At 44.2% G+C, this 22,464-nt stretch overlaps 1 protein-coding gene across 2 annotated transcripts in view; it reads left to right on the top strand.

The window, feature by feature from the left end:
- Positions 1–913: 913 nt before the first annotated feature.
- The window catches only part of LOC146203980 (uncharacterized), a 41,632-nt gene continuing 20,081 nt past the window's right edge, over positions 914–22,464 (top strand). Inside the window, exons 1-3 of one of the 2 annotated variants that reach the window (XM_084589031.1) lie at positions 1,187–1,319; positions 11,605–11,728; positions 20,409–20,657. In XM_084589031.1, the coding sequence (XP_084445157.1) occupies positions 1,264–1,319; positions 11,605–11,728; positions 20,409–20,657 (429 nt within the window). In that variant the 5' untranslated portion in view covers positions 1,187–1,263. Of the gene's footprint in view, positions 1,320–11,604; positions 11,729–20,408; positions 20,658–22,464 lie in introns of both variants that reach the window. The other variant, XM_084589030.1, reaches the window with a different exon arrangement.

Here is a 22,464-nt window from a genome sequence, read left to right as displayed (position 1 = left end):
CCCGCCATCCATCCCAAGCGACGGAGGGCCGGAGCCCCTTCATCCACTGGAATAAATAAAACGTTCTGCTCTCTCTCGCGACAGATTGAATTATGCGATCCGGCACCCTCCCCCCCCCCCCCCCCCCACAAACACACACATGTATACTCGGAACGTTTCACGTGGGCCTGCTACTACCACCACCGTCACACACACACAAAAAGCGAAAATTTGTCGATTTTTTTAATAATACGCGATTGGATAAATTAATCTAAAAAACAAAAACCTTACTGAGAATCGCTGATTTGCAATGAGATTCTGGGGATATTCTGCAAGGTCTATGTACAACCATGTATTCTGCCGTTCTAGTTTCCGTTTCAGTTGCCAAAGGATGGCTTTTACAGTAAGTAGCTAGAAGCCGGAATAATAAGGCTGAACAAAAGGCTATTCATGGAAAAAGAAAAAAACTTCCTCCCATTAAATTCTCGTTGGGTCTCAAGCAACGTTGGCACGTTTGTCTCAGATTAACTCGCATCAGACGATCGTTTGGCAACCAAAAGCCGAAACCGAAACTGTGTTATACCCAGAAATGTGGCGCAGCAAACACAAACACATTGTGTTTGTGTTTGTTGCGCCACCGCCACATTTCTGGGTATTATGCATGTACATGGAGGAACCTTCATGATTATGCAGCACCAACTAGCCCCTCAAGCTGTTATATTGGTAATATTGTGAAACCGTGAAACTGTGTTATTTACTATTTGCGGGTTGATTCTAAGTTGTGATTTAATTTTTAACGTTTTAAGCGCAATATTAGTCATAAATGCACTAAAAAACATTGCGAAATTGCGGGCTTCTACCGTTTTAAGGTATTTTATATTGTCCGTAGCGGAGCAGTAGCTACGGTGGTAGCAGGTAGTGGCAATAGTGGCAATAGCAACAACTTGGGCAACAATGGGCAATAAATTACTACAAAAAGCCATTCCTTCCTCCGTACAGCAGGAGGTTTAGCGCGAAAAGCAAAAGCAATCGAACAAGGAGCAATGGGTCTGCCAAAGTATGATTTTGACGCAGAGGAACTCTTAGTTGCTTTTGAGATGCACAAGGATTGTGATAACTGTAAGTGGGCAAGATTATTTTTCGAACCTGAGACTGGGCGCACTCAGGCGCTGCAAACGGTGCTGGCTGCAACGGACAGTGCGGGCGACATCCGCTTGTATTTAAAGTCTAGCAGCAGTGACAGCGAACTTAGACATCGCGTAGTAGAAATTTTGACTGTACTTAATGAGGAGAGAGAGAATGAGAATGAAGCATTCGTCGCTGGCACCGCAGATATCGAGGTATGTCATGTTTGAATTCATTGCCTGCTTTCCTTTTCTACCATTATTCCTTTAGATACTGCGCTGGCTCTCCTAGGGAGCATTGTTTTGAAATCATTTTAGAAAAAGATTTTGTGATGGTTTATTTGGGGAGTGTGTATTGTGCGCTTTAAATCCTCAGGTGATCCTTTCTACCGTTGGGACGTAGAACCCCCTCCTACCATCAAATATATTTCTACTGCAAATCGATTCTAATATATTGTACGTGCTCGAAAACATTAGAAACGCATCGAATCTATTCTCGAGTATGATACGGCATAGTTTTTTTTTTTTTTTTTTTTTTTTTTTTTTTTTTTTTCAACGTCTGCTTCTAAAACGGCCCACTCGGACGCCTCAGAACATGCTGCCGCGATCGGTCTGTGCGGCTACCTGCAAGGAAGGTTCAGCGTCGCTACGCGTTACATTCGTTCTCATCAAATGAGATTTAGTGCTAGTTAGCTGTCGTCAGCAGCAAAAGATTATTTCTCTATGCATATGGCATGCAGTTACGAAGTTAATATAAACTGATATTTTGTGCCCCTTAGTGAAGTTCAATGTGAGGTCTTTCGATAGCTCTAACGCTTCGCTGTTTCACATGGATATTTTCACAAGTATCAAATAGTCACAAATGTTTTATTCATATTTGATTCAGTTCTATTGCTGTTCATTTGTATTCGGTTTTGTTTTTTAACAATACTAATCACATTCTATTTGATAGCAAAACACCCTGTATTTGATCCTGTTTAAGAAAACTGCAATTCGCACACCACTACCATATGCACATTGCAATGCCAGGCTATGGACTGGGCATATCATTGTTGTCATGCTCATTCTACCCTGCCATGCTGCAGTGTCAAAAAATAATTGAATAGTTGGTTTATCCCTCCTCCTTTCTTCCACTTCTTGTAGAGTCACCTTTGATCTGAAAGAAGATACAAGTATGTTGTGTGCAGAGCTTGAACTAAATTCAGTACTGGTAAACCCATTTAAAGAACTCCTGACAGCTGAAATTAACCTGAGCCCTCCATTGCGACCCCTCTTATAGTGCATGTGCAGTTTTGCTATGTTAAATCTCACATATGCTACACACCATGCCTTGCCATGCCTTCCTTGCAAAATTCAGCCAGTGTAGTGCACACATCTGCATTCAAATATTGCTTCTGCTGCTCTCTAGCATAGGCACAAGCATAAACTATTTCCACTGTATCATTGATGGTCCCTAGATGTATGCGCATTCTCTTAAGAACAATTTAACAAGGTTGAAATGCAAACACACCTATGCATTATTTCGGAAGTATGTAGCATGATATGTATGTGCAACCTGCTGATGAATACACCCTTCCCAAGACCTTTCACTGGAGGGACAAATGACTTGCTAATTTAGCTTAACATGCAGGTTAAATATTATATTCAGCTCAAAGGCAATGTGTGGTTTAGGTCTGGTCTCATAAGTCTGTGAGCATGAAGAAAATTTTAATCATAAAAGTTCAGGCACTTGTAAATGATAGCATTGATTCTAACAGGGTCCTGTTACATGTAAATTACTTAATCAACCAGCAGCAACACAGTATAATAATATTTCATAATGACAAACAAAAAGAAAGGAAGAACATTACAGCATATCAAATGTATGGTATGAATATGTGCATTTAGAAGTAATAACAAAGCCTTAGGCTGGCATCTTGCAGATTTGAAGAGAAAATGCTTGTAAACCACACACGCAGATAAATATTTTGAAGTATGACACACTAAAGAAAATTGAGTGAATGCAAAAAGATACGCGATCCTGCAAACAGCTAAGAAAAACTTTTCAAAAGTACTGAAATTATTATATAAATGAGAGATAGAGCCAGGAATAGTGAAGTATTGAAAGCAAAAGTATAAGTCAACAACAGTATGATAATCAATGACAGTAATCTTTCTTTAGGAGAGAAACGTTTGCCAACAGTTGTATGGGTGTTCCTTGCTAAGGGCGTGTTCTTGGTGTCATGGCACATGCCAAAGCCCTACGCTTCTGTATTGTACAAGTTGCCCAGTAGCCCTCCTAAACCAGTTATGCTCCAGTAAACCACAACACTGAACACAACCTCCACACCCATTGACTGCTTACTGACCCAGCTGCTTCAGCATTCTCAGTGCCACATTCCTGTGTCTGCCTTATCTATCTCTGGAGATGGATTGTGAATGGAAGGACACCCATGCATGACTCAGGGGTGGAAGCACTGCTCCAATTGCTCCATTCTGCTCCAAACAGCTTTCACTGCTCCATCCTGCTCCAAAGCACAATATTGCTCCAAAACTTCCAAGCCGGTTGCCGCGATGTTTTACTGTCAAACATACAGGGGTGGAAGTGCTGCTCCAATTGCTCCATTCTGCTCCAAACTGCTTTCCCTGCTCCAAAATGCAATATTGCTCCAAAACTGCTCCAAACTGGTTGTTTTGATGTTTTGCCATCAAATTTAGCAGAGCACAGGAACAATGTCATTGCATCAGTGGCAAAGATATAATGCATCTTGCAATGGGGCTTAATACAAATGTCTTTTTTTGTTTGTTTGTTTTTTGTAAGGGAAGGAAGCATGGAGTATAATAAATATTTGTTCGCAATTAAATTTAGTATGAGCCACCGGCGGTTGGAGGTAATTGCAAAAAAAAAAAAAAAAAATGCACTGTGCATGTGATGTAGCACCTCCTGTCAGCCTTTTGAATTGCTGGTGGAGAGAAGCGAGATCAGCAAGCGAAGCAGGTAGCGCAAACTATTGTGAGCCATTAGGAAGAAAACTTGAAGACTACAAAAGCTGCATGTACTATTCCAATGGTTCTGCTGTGAAAACAAGTAGGTACTTCACCATCGAGCCTCTTTGTCAGGGGCAAGCTAGCCAGGCTTACGGCAGAAAAAAACATACTTGAAGCATTATGGGTTGGTACGCCAAAGCTGTCGCTCACTAGGAAGCTTCTCAAGAGTGTTGGGAAGGCATACGGGGTCTATTGCCAAAATATTAAAAAGAAGCCCAAGCATTTCTCAGTTAAAGAATGATAAACTATTGGTAGGAAGCAGTGAAGTAAAAAAGCTGTAGGATGGAAAGGCTACCCTTCAATGCCATCTATCTGCAACCCAAAGCTGCTCCAAAATGACTGAGCCTGCTTTAACTCCTGTAGACCTCCATCATATTTACAAATGGACAAGACGAACAAGGTTGTGCTGCAGTTGTCTGCGGTCCCACGGTAGGCAAAATGCACTGAAGCGGCACTGGCTTAGAGCTTGTCAATGCGCGTAATTGTGGTCTGAAGGCGCCTTTTTGGCAGATGAAATATCCATGGGCTCAGAAATTTATCAACCCAGGCATAGGATCAAAAGGGATCATGTAATACCCCCTGTCTGGGGGCTTTGAGGTGTATTCTAAATAAATAAAATAAAATAGACATGCGCAAGATAGGGATCAGAAATGTCATGCCCATTAATCTGAATTCCAAGTTAGTACCGCTGCTAGAGCGCATCGAAGTGGTAGACTCGACATTTGAATCTATCAAGTCAAAATAGGTAAACGCATTAGATCAGACTAGATGTTCAGTTATGAAGCGCTCCAGCAAGCGTTACATTTGCTGCTAGTCTGTTCCAAGTTTTTGCTAAGGTCGGCCTGTGTTATATTAATCATCTTTACATGCTTTGGCTGTTTGTCATGTCAGAGGTGAGTGCAAAATTGGAACTTGCATAAAAAAGAATCAGATTGATGATTTTGTATTTCAGGAAAAGAAAACTGCAATTACCAAAGGCATTTGACCTTGGAAATGTGCTCCAAAACATAATTAAAATGCTCCAAAACTCTCGTTTTGTTGCTCTAAAGCTGCTCCAAAATGGCTTCACTACTGCTCCCAAAGCTGCTCCAAAATGCTCGAGCCTGCTTCCCCCCCTGAACACATCTCAACACAAGAACAATAGCAGTGGTATAACACTTCTTGCACTGCGCTCAATACAAACAAAATTTTTGCAAGGTGGAGAAGCATGAAACATAATTTAAAATTTTTTCGCAAGTAAATTTAATTTGAGTTACAAGCGATTGGAGGCAATTGTGAAAAAATGCACTGTGCATGTGACATAGCACATCCTCCTAGGTTTTTGAATCACCGGTGGAGAGAGAAGCGAGAGCCGCAAGTGATGCAGGTAGCCCTAACTACCACGTTAGCTTGGTAGCAGTGGTTAGAAAACTTGTTTGGCAGTAGAAAGTACACAAGTTCTTCTAGTGCTTTTGCTTTCAAAACAAGCAGGTACTTCACCATCGAGCCTCTTTGTCAATGACAATCGTGTCAGGCCTATGTCAAACAAACACATACTTGAAGCGTTGTAGGATGTCGAAGGTTCCAATCACTATAAAAGTTCCAAAGGGGGTTTGAAGGCCACACAGGGCCTATCGCCAACTTGTTAAAACTGAAACCTCAGAATTGCTTAAGCAAAAAAATGACCAGCTACTGGAAGGAGGCAATTAAGTAAAGACGCTGAAGGGGGAAAAGCCTGCCCATTAGTGCCATCTATCCTGCCTGAAGGCACTACTGGCCAGTGCTCGGGAATTTATTTGCGCAGGCGTAAGGTCAAAGAAAATGCTCTGAATAGCGGGAATATGCCCATTCATGTGAACGTCCAAACTAGTGGCGCTGCTTGGGCGCATCAAAATGGAAGGAATGAAAGGAGAGATTTTATACGTTGGGAACAGAAAACTGTAATCATCAAGAGTATTTCATCCTTTAAACATTCTCCGAAACATCATTCGAATGCTCCAAAACTCGATTGCTTCAAAATTGATTGCTCGAAAGCTGCTCCAAAATATCATTTTAACTGCTCCCTGAGCTGCTCCAAAATGCTCGAGCCTGCTTCCACTTCTGATGACTTTTGATTGCAAGCATAATGCATGCTTATCCTGTAACTCTAATCCCTACCTAGAGTAAAAATTCTCTGAATGGCATCAGCATGTCTCTGTACCTCAACTGCCTCTCTCCCATTTTCCTAGCTGTGCCTATCATGCTGGATGCTCAGCTTATTCGCCACTTTCACGTACAGTGCTGCCGCCACGCAGCCGCTTTTGGTGCCACCCTTGAGGTAATACCTGGTGAATGACGGCTCGTGCTTCACCAGCTTGGTGCGGCGTCTCCTGCCTAACTTTTTTGCATTTAGTTCAGTCGAGCAGCACTTGTTGTGCATATTTTCCTTTTGAGTTAGATTTTGCTCAAAGCCATGACAACTGGTTAATAATGTAATTTCCATTTCGGTATGTGAAGCATGCAAAATGAGCAGAAAACAAAAGCAGTCGAATCTTCTATACACTGCTGTTTTCTAACTGTGTAATCAAAGACGGGATAAACTTGCATACATTACATCTAGATTATGTGCTCAGGAAGAAGGGGATAATCAAGTTAATTAATATCTCGGTAAAAGCAAGTCAGTTACTTACTCACCGTGAAAAGCGTCCAGGCAGTGCGTGCTCTTTGCCGTTATTTGAGCGCCAGCGGACTTGATTCGCGCTTGTAAAGCAAGCTGCTGTGTCTGTATATATATTTCATATGCCTTCTCCCACATCGTCACCCATCATGACCTTCTTTCTTCTCTCCTTCCCCTTCCCCAGTGCAGAGTAGCAGGCCAGATTTGAATTATTCGGGCCAACCTCTCTGCCTTTTCCTTTCAATAAATCCATCTATCTATCTATAGGGATAAAACCTGGCCAACAAAGAAAAACACCGTTAATGTTGGTACAAGTGGCGTAGCTGTTTTGTTATTTCTGAGTTTAGGCATAAGTTTTTCATTGCCGCTTTAAACTCTGAGCGGAGCCAAGGTTCGCATTGGAAAGACTGTGACCAAAGCTATGACGGTTTTCAGTGCACATATGAACTGGTGGGATTGATATGAAATGATATGAAATTCACTGACGTAAGTTGCGAACCATCCATGATGGCAACATTTTTTTTATTGGCGACGACTTCATGGCAGACACTTGTTTTGAGAACGTAAGAACGTCTGTTTTCTCCTCGATTCCATGAATGCAGTGTTTGCAACTGCCAGATGAACGCTAAATTTATAGCTTGTACTGCATGTTACAGAGCTTGCACCATCAATTCATATGCGGCATCGGAAAATAGTAGCTATAGCTTCTTCTCAAAGCTGGAACTGTCTCACTCGTCTAGTGATTGTTGCCAAAAAAATATTTCTGTCAGTACTGGTTCATGGCACGAAGACCACTATGGAGCAAAGAAGACAACACAAGAAAGAATGCAGCACCACATGCGCACACACTACCAATTGTTTATTACGCGAAAAGGGGCATATTTAAATCCTCGACCGTGCATGTGTACAACACTTAATCGCTTGAACCTTCCAGAACTCAGCCAGTGTAAGTGTTGATAATTTTTTGTCATTACTTGAATTTTACCTGAGGTGTACCGTAGTTACTTTTGAAACTGAATGTATGTGCAAAAAAAAGGAATTTGTTTTGGTTCCTGTTTGCCCCAGTTCTGTGTAACATATTTATATTATCTGTTGACCATGATTTAGCCTCTTCCTTTGACAATAACCTAGCCCTGAAAAGTTTTAGATATATGGACGACTTCCTTTGTTATACTAAAAACTAACGCTACAATGACGTACCATGGTTCTGTGGGGAACATACTATCCGCCTTTAGACAACAAAGGAAAGGGCTCACTTTTACGCATGAATTATTAAACAATGACAGCCTTCAGTTTTTAGATATTAACATCAAACTCTTAGAAGGTAGATTGTGCTAGATTTACTCACCTTGGGCAAAAAAAAAAAAAAAAAAAAGAGCTACTTCCGTACCGTTCTGCACACTCCAAGACGGTCAAAGGGTTATCGCTTCACTTTGCCTGTAATCTGCACTGCTTAAATACTGTGGTCACATGGCTGAGGCTAGCTTCAATAATCATATTGGAAGGGTTCAAATGGCTGGTTTCTCATGTTCTGTCATTTTTGGTGTAGCTGACCCTCCTTTAAAATATGAAAGGCAAGAAGGAACCTAATGGCAAGATGGGAGCTAGGCGACCACAAATGGTCCCCTATATACACTGAGCGGCACACAACATGAAGGTGGCAAGCTATTATAATGTTCTCATTGTGTTCTCTGCATCCAAAAAGCTGTGAGAGCTGTGCTCAAAGATTGGGCAAATGAAAAAACCAAAGTGTGATAAGAGACATGGTAAGTGTTTTGTTTCCTGCGCCGTCGGCGTTGTGTATGAAATCCCACTAATCTGTGGAAGGGCCTACATAGGCCAGACGGGCCGTAGCATCAAGGACAGAGCACGGGAGCATGAAAAATTGCTAAAGAAAGGAGTAAAGTCAGATTTGCCTCTCTACTGTATGGATTGTGGGTGTGAGCCATTACTTAGCAGTATCAGGATTCTAGGTAGAAGTCTCTATCAGGTGACACGAGAAATTCTTGAAGCCTTTTTGATTAAAAAGAAGGGGAGCGTGTGTATCAGTGATAACTCTGTGGTTCTTCGAAAAAATGAAATTTACTATCTTGAAACATTTCTGTAAAGATCTGCTTCGCCTTGCATTAATATTTTTCAGTGTCTGACTACCTGTCTTGGGTGGTACTGTGTAACTTTTTGTTTTTATTATTTTACCTTGTTTTTGTTTTGTTTTTGCATTTTAGGTTTTGACTGCTATTGCTTCGAATATGACACTGCTTTTGCTGCAATTAACTGACTCTGCTATTGCTAAGATTTGTTTGGTTTTGTTACCTTTGCTTTAAGTGTTTAGCCACAACGGCAGGGTTGAGCGCGATTAAGCGTTGTACACATGTGTTGGTGGACGAAGGTTTAAATATGCTCCTTTTTTTCCAATAAACAGTTGGCAGTGTGTGCATGGGGTGTCGTATTCTTTCTTGAGTTGCCTTGTTTGTGCTGTAGTGGTCTTCAAGTCATAAATCAACTCACTCCACAGGCCGTCATTCATGCTGGGTCATGAATTGCGAAAGTCAAAACCATTGCCTATCAGAGGGGCTGCAAAAAATTATACATATATATATATATATATATATATATGAATGAAAGAAGCCAACAGTATGTACATGTATTATCATTCATGTATTATAACGAGCACTTCTTTCATTCATGTATTATAACGAGCACTTCTTTCATTCATGTATTATAACGAGCACCCTCATTTCCCCTTAATTGATCTGCTTATATATATATATCAGGTGGGTTAGAATGATTAAAATGATCAGAGGAGACCATCATTATTACCTTGTAGTGATGTTTTCTTGTTGCATCCAAACTAGGTAGTAGGTACTCCAATGCAACGGCAACAGTGTATATGTTGAAATGAAGTGGAAAAAGGGGCCAGATGGAATGCGGGTTTGGTCACTAGGCAAGCGCGTGAATGCACAACGCGACAAAATGCTGCAGTCCGCGAGTGCCCATGATCCCGGGATAAGTTGAAACTTTATCAATGTTCTTGTTTGCTTTCACAGTCTGTGTCGAGCATTTCTGTGTAGCTTTTAGTGGTGTGATTAGAGCCGCTTTGGAACGTGTTATACACCTTGTACAACACCGTCAGCAATAGGATGTCTCACATACCAGACTAGCCACTCTCGAGGGGTCCTTTGTATAAGCTTCCTTAAACACCTGCTCACGAAGGGCTTGTATGCTGACTAACAATACTGTGCATACCTTTGCGCCACTGAACACTTGCACAATTATTGCCATGCATCTTCTGGAAGCGTAGCCCAGCTCAGTGCATGTGTAGTGCGACTGCTGGATCATCACAAGGGCAGTCATATTGGATTTCCAGTGGTGCCACCTATATCCCGTGAAAGTTGCCAATATGAAAGGATGAACAAGTGTGCCTCACTGTGTTTACTACTTTTGGTTTCAGTTTAACCCACTTTTGGAAGCTCTCAGGTCCTAAGTGCAATATCCTAGCTATTCTTTATATTAAAATTTTGTTTAAAGGGACACTAAAGACACCCAAATATGCTATCAAGATCTAATAAACGGCATTTCGTGACATTGTCTCTGCATATCCGGCAGCAAAAAAAAAAAAAAAAACGAATTATTGCTGAGATATTGCGATAAGAAGTTTGTTTTTTGTTTGTTTGTTTCCGCTGGTCGAATTCAAACTGGTTTTCTCTTACTACGTAGTAGGGTTGAATGGCGCACACTATGACACAAGAGGGGGCTCGGTGATCGCTGGTGCGTGGGGAGCGGAGCATACTTCGCAGGTGCGTGCCGAGCATGGAAGAAGAAGGGAGCGCCACGGGCTGGGAGGGAAGCCTAGTCGTAAAAAATATAACGGAAAGCATCATGGGAATTTAGCCGTTACGAGACATGGCAAGCGGTAGACAGCGGCTGGTTTCGGTTTGCGTTTCACTCTGGAAGAATGCCCGTGGAATGCCTTCGCTACGCAACGCCTGCGCTAGAAATCTGAGGCGCGCGCTGAGAGCAGACAATAGATAGAGCTTTGGGCCTTTAGACAGGCCGATGCCCTAGGAGCTGCTGCTGCCACAGTACACACGTGTATTTCACGACTTGCAGGGCTCGGCGCACAAAGTCGAGAACAGGAAGAACAAAGCGCTGATCCGCTTCGTCCAGTCGTCCTTCGTATTCTTGTGTTTCGCGCTTTGCCCTTCTTGTTCTTGTGCTTTGCCTTTGTGCACTGAGTCTCAAAAGCATGGAATCAAACCAACTAGCCCAGCAACAAAAGCTCTCATATGAAATGCTGCGTGCCAAGATGCTAGACGAATATACCGCCCGGAGCTGTCGCTCCAACAGTGAGTATCCTGTTATGCGCACTCCTCGAGAAACGAGACATTTGCTTGTTAGGGTATGTGCATGCATTATTCGAGACGAAAATCGTCTGCTTCATTTATGAAACGCAGACCTCGAGTACATTACTTCGACATGTTGGTTACTTGGATTTCAGACTATTTAACAAACCACAAACAGAATGTATCAATTAACGGAGAGGAATTGGACGGTCTTGCAGTCACTTCTGGAGTGCCACAAGGGAGTGTACTCGGGCCTTTATTATTTCTTATTTACATTAATGATATTGTTGAAACAGTTGTTCCTGGCGTGGAGATTCGTTTGTTTGCAGATAACTGTGTGCTGTACCGGGATATTAGACGTTATAATCACCAAATTGATCTTGAGACTTCGCTAACTAACCTCCTTGCATGGTGCCAGAAAGGGGACATGGTCTTAAATAAAGAAAAGACCAATTTCCTTCACGTGACACGTAAAAAAAAATATATTTCTTCACAGGTATCACCTTGGGAAATCACCATTACATGAAGTATCCAGTTTTAAATACCCAGGTGTTACATTAACTAACAACCTGTCCTGGAATTCACATGTTACGAATATCTGCTCGTCCGCATTTCGCAAGGTATGTTTTCTGCCAAACAAACTTTCGAAAGCTCCCGCTGCAGTTAAATTACTCGCCTATAATTCATTAATCAGGCCTAAGCTCGAGTATGCATGCGTAGTGTGGGATCCTTATACTAAAACCGATGTTAAAAAACTTGAAAGAATTCAAAGAAAAGCCATAAGATTTATTCATTCCACGTTTTCGCCGTTTGATTCCCCATCTGCGCTAATGAATATTAACAATATCCAACCCCTTGAGGCAAGAAGAAAAAATATCCGTCGAGAGTTCCTTTCCCTGCTCATAAATAGCAAGTTGGCGCTTGATCCTGCACCCTACGTATCCTTTTTAACTACACGCCCTACGCGTCCATCATCCCAGTGCACTTACTCCATACTTTGCTCGAACTGACACATTTAAATTTTCCTTTTTCCCACGTACCATAAAAGAGTGGAATCTTCCAGCACAATGATTGACAGCGCATAGTCATGCTGCATGTTTCGTTTCATTTTGTTTATTTTGTTCATTTTACTTCGTGTTTTTGTATTTGTGATATCTACTTGTGTATTTGTTCTGCTTGGATCTGTACAATGATCTGCAGTATGGAATAAATAAAAAAGAATCCGTGGTCTTCCTGACGAACCCGTGGTTGAAAAACCTACCTGCTGTTCTCACCAGTGCGCCTCTAAACACACGAGTACAATGCAGCATTTGTAAACAAAGTAACATATGTTACGACGAGATGCGCAACTTTCGGTGTCTACTCCGATGGGCTTTCGGCCGGAGGGGGGGGGGGGGGGCATCCACAGTCACTACAGAATACCATGTACCCAACTGCTTTTGAGTCTGGCAACTATGTTGGCTAAATTCCCAAGAATCGTTGCGCGCAAGAGAGAGAAGGGAGTGGCGTCAGAGTAGGTTGGCTTGCGGAGGCTGTGCGTGCCCCCTCCTAGTTTTTTTTTTTCCTCCATGGTGCCGAGTCATGATCTTCCTTTGATAAGCACTTAGAGTAGGCGCATCTGCTGCTCCGAGCTCGTATTTTAGGCGCCGCAGATCCAAAACAAAACTGTCCGAGCACGCACGAAGTGCCTGAGACTGAACATAACCGAAACTGAAGTGGGTGCCTGTGGCGCCGTCATGTATATTTTTGTGTTTGCCTTGCAACATTTACGTGGCCGTTTTGCCGTCGTTTACGTGTGATAAAAGCACGATGAGACAAAACCTACTACCGCATTCAAACAAGCAACATAGTTCGCATTTGTCAGCCTCCGGGATCCCTTACGCGTCACATGATTTCTAGTTGCGAGTCTCGGCCGTTTCAGCTATGGCGGCGATACCTGTATTTCTGTCCTTCCTCTTTGCTACCTTATAACAGCTCTGTTTTCAGTAAGAATGGGTTTTTTTGTAATCGGGAACTGACATTCTATCGATGAAAGCCCACTTCATATTTCTCTTTAGTATCCCTTTAAGGCTTGTTTAGTAGTGGTGCTGTTCGTTGGAAAACACTGATCTTAGCCTCTCTTTTTTATTGTCTGTAATTTAATGTCACTATACAGTTTGTTGCTTCCTGCAGGAATTGTGTGCAAGCTGTCTTGAAGGCTTTGCATGTCTGTGATCTATGTATACATATCTGTCATTTTGTTTTAAAGGAGTGCTACTTTACTGCTGTAGTTAAATTTGTTGCTCATATTCTAATGAACACCCAACTCTTGCGAAAAAGAGGGGAAAGCATTATTCATATTGTTGTCACTTCCTATTCTATTTTAAGCCGCATGTTGTCCTGAGTTTTGTTTGATGTAACTTGCCTTCCAAGCCCTTCTATTATACAGCTTGCTCAAATTCTAGATAATTTTGTTCCTTTCACAATGGCTGTCGCAATGGCCTATCCATGTGTAACCATGATGCCAGTTATAGGGATATGTAGCCATTCACATAAGTTATGAATTAACTCTGCCTGCTGGGTGGCGCAGTGGTTAAGGCATTTGACTACTGTGCTCGAGGATGCGGGATCGAATCCCAGCCTCGGTGGCCGCTTTTCGGTGGAAGCGAAAAGCTAGGCGCTCGCATACTGTACGATGTCAGTGCACGTTAAAGAACCCCAGGTGGTCGAAATTTCTAGAGCCCGCCACTACGGCGTCTCTCATAGCTTGAACGCTTTGGGAAATTAAAGGTCCACAGAAACGGTCACCAAGAAGGGTAAACAACGCCATAACACTGATATATATTGAACCACCCATCATTCTCCCTCAAAAATTTTCGATCTAGCTTCTGCAACACCAGAGATATTGGTAATTAAAAATGACTCTTCCAATTTTTTTTCTCAACTCGTACGCCGAAGGGAGTAAAAAAAATAAGGAATACAAGCAAGTTCAAAGCTCCGCCCAGAAATACATCACTTTAACAAACTTCCGGTTGCCGCGCACGCGCTCGCTGGCGTACTCGGGTCAACCCATCTGTGCTGTTATCATCTGTTTTGGTTTGGCTTGGCTTGGCTTGGCTGGCAGCTGCGACTGCGATAGTGGATCTGTGGCGCAAGTGTATAAAAGCGGAGTGCGATAATAAACAGGGGTCATTTTCGTCGCTTGGGAGCGCGGTGTCTGGACTGCTTTCTCGGGCAGCGTTCCGGCGCGGGTGCGGCTGCGCCTCCCCCTGCCTGGGCTAACATGACATGGTGTCAGAAGTGGCCGTCTACGACATGATGTCAGATGGTCAAGAATCTTCCCACTGAGCCAGGCACCTTCCATCCACGATGTCGAAGACGCCTTCAATACGGCTGCATGGACTGCAGCAACCGCCACCGCTGGACTTTGACCGCACGTCAGAGTGGCCGGCGTGGATCGAACATTTCGACGGACTTCAACCCCGTTTTCCGTTTGAACACGGTTGTACAACGCTTCGCTACAAACCACTCTTTCAGCTGACACACCGTCTTTCGGTCTGGGAGCAGTTTTGTTTCAAAAGCAAAAAGACGGGCAACGTAGACCAGTTGCATTCGCTTCTCGTTCGCTCACCAAAACCGAGCAACGGTACTCCCAGATCGAAAAGGAAGCGCTGGCGTTGACGTGGGCAGCGGAAAGGTTTGATGAGTATATACGTGGTCTGGAAGTTGTTTTTGAAACTGACCACAAGCCCTTGGTGTCTCTGTTGGGTCACATGGCAATCGACGCTATGCCGCCAAGAATTCAACGTTTTCGTCTGCGCCTGATGCGATACAGTTTTTCTGTATTATATGTACCAGGCAAATCGCTAACCACTGCTGATACTCTTTCACGTTCGCCGTTAGCTCGTACGAAAGTGGAAAGCTGTTTAACTGTCTCAGAGGTAACCTCTTACTCGAAAGCTTGTTTACTGGGTTTAGAAACAGGCGACGATTTCTTGAAAAGAGTAAAAGAAGGTCAAGCAAAAGACGAAGTGTGTCGAAGCTTGCGCACAGTGTGCAAAAAAGGGTGGCCCAGGAAACAAAATGTTCCCTGTTATCTTCTGCCATACTGGCAGGAACGTGCATGCATTACTTTGGTGAACGGGTTTCTGCTCAAAGGTATGAGGCTTATCATTCCTCAGACCCTTCGCAAGGAAGCGCTAAGCAAACTGCATGACAGTCACCAAGGCATCTCGCGATGCCGCAGTGTGGCTAAAGGTTCTGTCTGGTGGCCGGGACTTAGCACTGAGATAGCGTCATTCGTGAAACAGTGCAGCGTTTGCACGATGCATGCGCCGGAACAGATCGAACCGATGATTGCATCGCCAACGCTCTCTTTTCCTTGGGAGAGAGTAAGGGTCGATCTGTTTCAAATTCAGGGGCGGCAATATCTTGTCGTAGTAGACTATCTTTCGCGATACCCAGAGATTGCCATTCTTCCGTCAACAAAGTCTGCTACCGTGATAAGCCGAATGAAAAGCATTTTTGCGAGACATGGCATTCCCGAGTGTGTGGTGACCGACAGTGGTCCCCAATTTGTCAGTGCCGAGTTCGAGAAATTTGCAAAACTCTATGGCTTCTGTCATGTCACCTCGAGTCCGAGGCACCCCCAGGGAAACGGGGAAGTCGAACGTATGATAAAGACGGTTAAGAATCTTTCTAAAATCGGACGACCCTTACTTAGCCTTGCTGGCTTATAGGGCCACGCCTGGTGTTTTGAACGTCAGCCCAACGGAGATACTGATGGGTAGAAGGCTTAGGACGAGAGTCCCAATGCTGCCTTCGCACTGCAATCCGGGACAATGCTGTCTGCAAGAAGCGGCGGCCAAGGACCGTAAAGTCAGAAAGGAGCAAAGCCGCCACTTCGACCGACATCACAGGTCTAAAAATCTCCCAAAGCTGGAAGCAGGTGATGTGGTGTGGGTGACTGATCTCCGTACCAAAGGTACAGTGCTCGGAGCAGCACCACAGCCGCGTTCATATCGTGTTCAAACGGAAAACGGGGTTGAAGTCCGTCGAAACAGGAGAATGCTTAACCGTCTCCCAAAAGACCGGGTAGATAGCAGGAACTACGAGTTTCCGGATAGTCAGGAACAGCCCAGCAGAGCCGGATTGGTAACTGGAGTAGACAACCAATTTGACGAAGCTCCGGAAGCTTTGGTGCCTCTAACTCAGACGGAGACTGACGGTGGCAATTCTCAAGCTAGGATTGTAACTACGACCAGATTTGGCAGAGTTGTTCGCAAACCCATAAGGCTGGGGGTGGACGACTGATGCTTGGAGTGAATGTGTTCTGTCTTGTTTTCTTGGGTGTGTTCCAATGTTATTTTGAAGTGTATGCATGTAAAGTTAATAGTGCTTCAAAAGGGGGATGTGCTGTTATCATCTGTTTTGGTTTGGCTTGGCTTGGCTTGGCTGGCAGCTGCGACTGCGATAGTGGATCTGTGGTAGGGTGTCTGAAGGGGAGGTGTGAAAAACGCGGCGCACTGCCCATAGAGAGGAGCTGCCCCCTGCGCGTGACTGCCGCCAGGGAGCGCCGCGGTCTGGGGCGCCATCAGCATTCCGGAGGGGGCGGCAGAGTGAAGGTAGTCACAGCGCGGTTTGACCCGTCGTCGTTGTGTGTTTCGGGGCGATTTCCTGCGTGTGCTGCTTGCATACCCTCGCTGCGTGCTGGCAGAAATGCCGCCGACGTCAAAGAAAAAAAACTCAGAGGTGGTGCTTTGTTCCCGGGTGCGATTCGGGTTACAAGTCGTGTTCGGAAAAAGTGTCTCTTTTCCGTGCACCGTCTTGCCCAGATCAGCTCTCGAAGTGAGCTGCAGTCCCCCTGGATGCTGTTGAGGTCGCGTTAGACCACACAGACTATGTCAAAAAGCGAAGCGACGCTCGGCTGGTATATTATATTGCGGGCTATGTGGCCAGGAAGCGTGTGCTGTCAGGGAGGCTTGCCTTGTGGAGAAAGACTGCGTCCCTATAGAGATCTTCCAGCTGATGCTTGTAAAGAGTGGGTGGGCTACTGTATTCATCATCATCACTGTATAATTTGATTCAAACTCTTGAAAACAGGCTGACACATGAATTCAGCAGAACCCGCCTGCATTCTAGATTTGTTTTCAGCATACTGCAGAAAGTGAGCTCAAATTCGTGCCACAGATTGGTTGTGTGGAGCATTGTGTTGAAATCACAAAATCGGTAGTAAGGTGTTTCTGCCTCACCAGAATCCACTTTCTTTTGAAGGGTCTAAATCAAGAAATTAATGAAAAAAAAAAGGTAAAAGAACAAAGCCTTGTGTGATTTGAAGTAAACAGCGAAATTGGTCGAAAACATTCTGCTGTGTGCCAATAAAGCTTGCTTGTCCAGGAACACGTTGCATGATTTTATTGCGTTCTTGTCCTGGAGCATCAACAGACAAGAAGTGGAAGCTGTGACAGATTTTCTGTTCTTCGGCTCCAAGGGTTACCTCGGAAGGAGACTGCAGTCATGAAATTAGGAGACGCCTGCTTCGTGCTATGGTCTTTCCAGTTGTGATGTATGGATGCGAGAGTTGGACTGTAAAAAAGTGCTGACCGCCGAAGAATTGACGCGTTTGAATTGTGGTGCTGGCTAAGACCCTTGAGAGTTCCTTGGACTGCCAGAAGATCAAATCAGTCGATATTGTCGACCATAAACCCTGACTGCTCATTGGAGGGTCAAATTCTAAAGTTAAAGCTCAGCTACTTTGGTCATCTTATGAAAAGAGAGGAGTCGCTGGAGAAAGATTTGATGTTTGGAAAGGTTGAGGGTCGCCGGAGAAGGGGTAGGCAGCGAACGCGATGGTAAGATGGCATCCTCGAGGCACTGCAGATTAAGTTATGTGATGTTAGGAAGATAGTGAGAGACCGGAAAGCGTGGCGTGACATGGTCCATAGGGTCACGAACAGTCGGACACGACTGAACGACTGAACTGAACTGATCATATCCAAAATGCACGAATGTTGGTTGCAGCACACGATCTTGCTATTGTACGGGCAACAAGCTTAATTTTGTTTACGTAGGCTGCATGACGCCTACCACAGCACGAGCAGCGAATATTCGAGGAAAAAGTAGTTGAAATGGCTCTGAAACCTTTCAACACGTTTGTGATGGTTTAGTAATGCTCTGGTAGGTTTAATCGCATTCAATCGCTTTCGAGTTGATAACACCCGCCGCAAAAAGTAACGTGCGCAAGAATCGGGTGATTCTGGCAATAACTATCGCGTTCACCAAGAAGAAGAGGAAAATTTTTGCGTATACAATCATGCGGAACACATTCCGTCGTAGTTAAGCTCCATAAAAATTGATTGGCTTTAATAGATTCGTAAAATATGTGCTTTCGGCTAGCAGAAAACTCGCGCGAAATTCGCTCAGATGCCCAAAGATACTGTTGTTTCTCTTTGTTTGTATGTCAACAGTAGTATTAGTTAAGCTTTATAATGTTTGAAGACCTGCGGTGTCTGCTAAAACTTCGAAAAATTCAACAGAACGCGTTTCGACTACAGCCTTGTCCTTGCTCGCGCAAGCAGACGCGCCGCGCGAGCTGACGGCGCCGCTGACAACAGCGCCGCCGCGCGGCAATCACGCGGAAGGGACCAGCTTTTCCTGTCCGGTTTTCACACCTCCCCTTCTAGACACCTTATCTGTGGCGCAAGTGTATAAAAGCGGAGTGCGATAATAAACGGGGGTCATTTTCGTCGCTTGGGAGCGCGGTGTCTGGACTGCTTTCTCGGGCAGCGTTCCGGCGCGGGTGCGGCTGCGCCCCCCCCCTGCCTGGGCTAACACGACACCGTCTTCGCTCGCACACTCCTGAGGAGTTTGCCAGTTTGCGCAGCGTAACTGCGGTTACGCAAAAGTGTGCTTAGCCCATGTTACACGGCGGACCAAACCATGGTTACACCACTAACCGTGGTTATTGCAAACCGAGCTTGGCAACCTCGGTTTGCGTCATTAGCCGAGGTTATGGCGGCATCTGTTGATGGAGGCTACTCGTCGGCGTCCGAGTGCGCGAAACGTACGAGCGGGTTTGCTTCACAAAGTTATTCATTTGCCCACTGTATCATGTTTACAGATCGATCTATAGAATATGCGGTGTTTACTGTGCCGCCCGACATCTTCGATTACGGCCGACAGCGCAGCGACTGTGTACTGAAGCCTTGTCCTGCCTGCAGTATCGTTTGAACGGCTTGTTGCTCAGCAGAACGTCAAAAAATGCGCGGCCTTAGCTGTAATGAAAGTGCACGGGTAAAGTGTAATATACCTCAGTGTAAATTGTTTTGCTTCGGAGCCGCGCCGGTCGGCGCTTTGGAACCGATCAACGCTGTCGTAAATCATCTACTTATGAAACTGCCTTATTGTGAATTCTATCCTGCCATAGTAAAAGAATCATAGGATTAACTCTGGCGACGCATTAATCACAGAGCTAGTACGACCAGATCGGATAAGCCGAAATGCACCAGCGGCAGCTGGCTTGAGCAGAAACTTGTCTGTATCACGGCTATCGCTCTTACCAGCAGTTTGCTGCTGGTCAGCGATTCTCACGAGGGCTTCATACTTGATATTCGGCTCGATATTCCAAACGCCAACAAATTTTAGCAGTTTTATTATGGACATCGGCGCTAACGATCCGCCGTGTCGTTCGCGTACGGTATGTGGGAGGAGGGGCCACAGCGGTGGTGTTTACGGCGGTCAAGGAAGTGCTGCCATCGTACGGTGTTTGACCGCCTGAGGAGGCACCTGAGGAGCTCGCACAGCGCACGAGCAGATGACTTTCACAGCTACCGGAAGTGTGTCCATGACGCAGCGAATGGCAGCTTCTAGCAAGCCTTGCCAGTCAACTCACCCGTGACGTCACAGTTTAAGGAAATAGTTCCATGTGACACTGCCAAGCAACAACCTCTCTGCCCGCGAATTTAAAAATACGCTGTTTTTAAAAATTAATAATAAATTGTTGGCTTTGTTCCGAGGCGTTATACTTTGGGTTAATGCTCAAAAGGATTCGTTCTACACACTGAACACGTTTATCAGTGGCTTCTTGGTGACCGTTTCTGTGGACCTTTAAGCCCCATAAACCAGATCAAACCTATGGATTAACTGTGTGCCACCTCTTCCAACCTGCATACAGCACTATGGTCAGCAGATCATTCACTGCGAAACAAAATATGTGTTAGAGAATGCTGTTTCAAGTAGCTTGCATCACGTAGCGGGACATTTATAGATTTCATATTTTCTTCGAAGTGCAAATAAAAGTATGTTTCGCATTTCTGCCTCCAGGTCCAGAGGAAGATGTGGAAATTGCTTTTAGATGTGGCTACAATGACCAAAGGGTCATTAGGAACTGCTGGCTCCCATGGAGATGCAACAAGAGGAGCCGAAATGTCGTTCCAACCACAGGTGGCATCGACACCAATGGTGGAAACCTCTGCATCACCTTTAAGCAGCATCCAGCCCCGAAAAGCATCAAAATGCTTATTTGATGATGACTGCCCTGGCTGTCAGAACTTGGACGTCTGCGATGACAAGGTAAGTGCTGTTATGTAAGCAGCACTTGCCTATGGGGACATGAGCCTCCCCTCTTGCATTTTATTTTCATGTTGTCGTGTTAAAGGCCCTGTCCCCCAGAAAGTACAGCATTGATGTTATTGACGTTGTGAGCAAAGAATCATGGAAATTTCTCTGGTAAGTGGTAGGCCTCATTCTCACAGCCGGTGCTCCTCTCCGTCGCGGCAGCACCTGCGGGGGACACCGCACAGCGGATGGAGTGGTGCGATGTTCAAACAGAAAGGGGCGCCGGACACCGTCAAACCTGTTCGGGTGGGGCTTCGCCGCTCCCACGTGACTCTACGTCAGAGCGCTTTTTTTTTTTTTCTCCTGCAAGAAAAAAAAATGCGGAGGTGGCGGCTGCCCTTTCTGCAGCGGTGAAAGTCATGTGCTTCATGTCTGTATGGAAAAAAAAAAGCGTGCTGTCTCACGTGCTCTAGCAGCAGCTTGGAGCTAGAACGCGTTTTCATCTCAGCTTCGGTGATGGTACAAACACCACGCGTACTGTGCTAAAACAAATGAGTATAATTATAGCAACCATGTAATAAACCGCAGAAAATTGTGCTCACTCCAATAACATTATTCTTTGCAATCAGCACAAAGAACACATAATTAACTATTCTCTCGATAAAACAATTGTTCGCGACAACATGGCAAGATGGTTTTGATACAAGCATTAAAAAATCAAGTTAAAAGGGCACCGGCAGAAATAATATTTCACGCAAATCTGTCGAAAGTCGTGGTTAGCTGTGACGTCCTGCATATTGCAAAATGAAATAAAAGGGCATTTTTTGTTAGCCTCTTCTGCTTTGAGGCTGGAATGCATTACCATCTTAGCTTCAGTAGCTGTACGCAACTCCACAGTTTACTGCAAAGCGCCGCGCGTACAGCACGGAAGCAAATGGGTACAAATATAAGCAGCGAGAATTAAAACGTAGTGTAAATGCACACTCTAGTTATATTACTCTTGATGAGCAGCTAAACAGAAGAAACACAGAAACATGAGCTCTCGTCAAAAATTCTGAGTGCTCTTAAATCGCCATTTATGAATTAAGTGATATGGTTTTAAATAATATCACACTGATATGCTGTGAAGCAACAGGCACAACGCCTTCGCACTGTTCTCGCAGATCAGCGAAACATAAGAAACACATAAACATTGATAAATGTGTTGTCAATAATTTATCGCCGGCATTTCTAGAGTGCAGCGATCATAAGTGATAAAGTGACAAAAAATGTGTTACAAATATTGTACTATAGCATCAGATGAAATTTAGCCTTATGCAAAATGGCACCTCTTGTTGTCCAAATGAGTGAAAATTATTTTCTTTTTTTTTTTTTTTTTTTTTTCAAGTACTATTCTTCCTTTATCAGTGACAGCGTTTACAAATGACGTCACACTAACTCATTGCTGTTGAGAGTCGCAGGATAATTTTGCTTGGTAATTTTACGAGGCGCACTTGCTAGCTATCAAAATATTTTTTTCGGGGGAAAAGTTTCGATTGCAGAGCCTTAATTCACCTTAGAATACTAGGCTGAAGAATCTGCAAAAAAGTGCTTTTTCAGTAACCTGCTTTAAGCTCCAAAAATGCCTAGTCAAATAAGACTGCTACCAATACAAGCATTGTTCACCAGTAATGAAAGGTTGCTGTCAGCATTCATGATATTAAGGTAGCGCTTAATATTTCACTATCACCGGCAAGTGCAAACAATGCGGCTTCAAAAGCTGTGGCTTCCCCTTGAAATGCAGCTTCGTCACAGCTTTAAAAAAAAGGGGGGGTATCTGTCT

This window comes from Amblyomma maculatum, chromosome 1 (assembly GCF_055883805.1).
Source record: "Amblyomma maculatum isolate TAMU_Amacu chromosome 1, ASM5588380v1, whole genome shotgun sequence".
Lineage (NCBI taxonomy): Eukaryota > Metazoa > Arthropoda > Arachnida > Ixodida > Ixodidae > Amblyomma > Amblyomma maculatum.
This window is presented reverse-complemented; position numbering and strand designations above follow the sequence as displayed.